This window comes from Crocodylus porosus, unplaced genomic scaffold (assembly GCF_001723895.1).
Source record: "Crocodylus porosus isolate Cpor-Errol unplaced genomic scaffold, CroPor_comp1, whole genome shotgun sequence".
In the NCBI taxonomy this organism is placed as follows: domain Eukaryota; kingdom Metazoa; phylum Chordata; order Crocodylia; family Crocodylidae; genus Crocodylus; species Crocodylus porosus.
Window position 1 is genome coordinate 64,523,144 of NW_017728947.1, and position 2,339 is coordinate 64,525,482.

The 2,339-nt window shown below is 33.0% G+C and overlaps 1 protein-coding gene across 4 annotated transcripts in view; it reads right to left on the bottom strand.

Annotated features, from left to right (window-relative positions):
* Positions 1-2,339, bottom strand: part of NOVA1 (NOVA alternative splicing regulator 1) — a 228,989-nt gene that overhangs the window by 3,489 nt on the left and 223,161 nt on the right. For all 4 annotated transcript variants that reach the window (XM_019551667.1, XM_019551666.1, XM_019551668.1 and 1 more), the window contains one exon: positions 1-117. This exon is cut by the window's left edge and continues 3,489 nt beyond it. In XM_019551667.1, coding sequence (XP_019407212.1) covers positions 1-117 — 117 coding nt within the window. The remainder of the gene's footprint in view (positions 118-2,339) is intronic.

Sequence of the window (2,339 nt, forward strand, 5' to 3'; positions counted from 1 at the left end):
ATCAGGTTTCTGGGAAAGCTGCACCCAAGCCCCTGACTGCTCCATTATAGCCTTCACTGTAGCACCTCCCTTCCCTATTATCAGACCTGCTGTGCTGTTGGGAACTATAATCTTTACCTGTAATTAAAAAAAATATATATAAATAATACTTCTGCTTTGTGCATATATACTATAATACTTTGCTACCTATAACAGGCAGGAAAAATGAAGCAAATTAGTTAACTACACTTTAAGGAAAGCGGTTAAAAAAATCATGAGTAATAAAAGTGTAGCTCGTTAAACTGTTTAATGCTTTGCAATAGTTTTACAGGTACAATACAAAGGATTTCTAAAGTAATAGAAACCATTCCACCAAACACTTTACCTTTAACTTAGCATATTTCAGACCAAGAGATTTAAACAAATGCAGATATTAAGCTAGTGAGGAAGGAATATCTGAGCTCATATCTAACTGAACATTTTCATTCTGTATGTTTTCTTCCAATTTAATAAAGCAGACCAATCTCCCTGACAATTTGTCTAATGTCCCTTTGTTTATAAATTTAAACACCATCATGATCATAAATGCTAGACAAAATATAGAAAGGAATATTAAATAATGTTTGGCTTCAAATACAACATAATATTAATTGTTCATACTTTTAACACACTGCTATGTAGTGAGAATATGTAGTATAACATAATATTCATACTATATGAATGTAACCGCACCACTCCGAAGGCACACTTGAAAGATAAAATTTGTTTAATGAATACAGTATGCCATTTTTACATGATTTACTACTTCTGAAATGTCTTCAAAGCTTTCCTGAAAAAAAGCTTATTTTACTTTCATTTAAAGAAGTTCTATATTGATGTGACTTCACTAACTTCAATGGATTTATTAACATTGCTGTGCTTTGAAACTGAGACCAAAATACTTATAAATTAGACATAGTTTATATATGAGTGTCTCTGTCTTATAATACACATTTTTAAAAAATGTATTTTGAGCATTTAATACACCATATGTCTTCCTGTATTGTATTCACTTTACAACTTCTCTACACAAACATATATACCCACTGGCATGCTGATCACTGTTTATTCATCAATCAAAGGAAGTAACAGTCAACAGAAAGTTGGGGATAACAGGTTACCAAAATCTGTCATACCAATCTCATCATCTATAAAAATGTGTTTATATATAAACATTTAATGTTTAAAGTGATTTTCATTGCCCTGGCTTTACCAACTTCTTATTTCAAACAGCTAATTTTCAAACAAATAAGCTTTTTCTAGTCTATTCATCCATCTGTTTAAGGTATTTATAGATAACCAGTCACCTATTGTTATAATGCATCAGGGCCAAGGCAAGCATTTAAAAAAATATTAAAAGTCCAATACATTTCTGAAATGGAGAATGAATGGTTAATTTTTTCCAATGTATAACACATGCACAGTCAAAACAGTAATTTAAAATGACAGACTCATTTCTGGGGGTTTCCCCCCCTCATATTTGAAGTTCCTAACTTGTTATAATTTCAGTTATAGTTCAGCAGTGTTCTTCTGTACCACAACAAAAAGTTATGGAAAATTACATAAAACAAAAGCTTTAGACTCTTACTTAGGCTGAAAGTGACCTGTAAATATTTTATTTAAAAAAACCCCACAAACCAAAACAAGTTAGGTAAAAAAGTTGCTAAATATCAAGAAACATTTCATTATGTAGGGAGAAGCTAAGGGAACAGAGAACCCCTTAGTTTTATTCCAGCTGATATCACTAACAGGCTGTGTGACTTCAGTCAAATAATTGAACTGCTCTCTGACTTGGTTTCCCTCTATAAATGAACATATTCACATCTGAAACATGATTTGGAATCTAGAGATATAACACACTACATAGTTGCTTAGTATTATAAATACACATTGTTTAGCTGAACTCACTTATTTTTGTTTTGATATCCTGAAATCTAAACCTATGGGCTTTTCAAGGAACATAGTCAACCAGACAGACTCAATAGTGGCATTTCTTTTAGTATATGGGATGATATTAAAGGTTTATGGTTTTGTGACATACCATCTCCCCACCACCTCCCTGACTCAAGTGATTTATGACATACTAGAAGCTCCTCTGCACTTTGAAATATTACAACAAAGGAGGACCTGGTAACTAACTAAGATATCATGGAATAAAAATGAATGGAGTACACCGATAGAGATTTTGGGGGCTGGTACCGATAGCCGATTTTTAAGGAGGTATATTGGCCAATACTGATCTGATTTCTGATACACAGATCTTCAGCTTGAAGAGCTGCACCCAGCTGGTAAGTCTGGTGTAGTGGAAGGCAAGGGAAGGG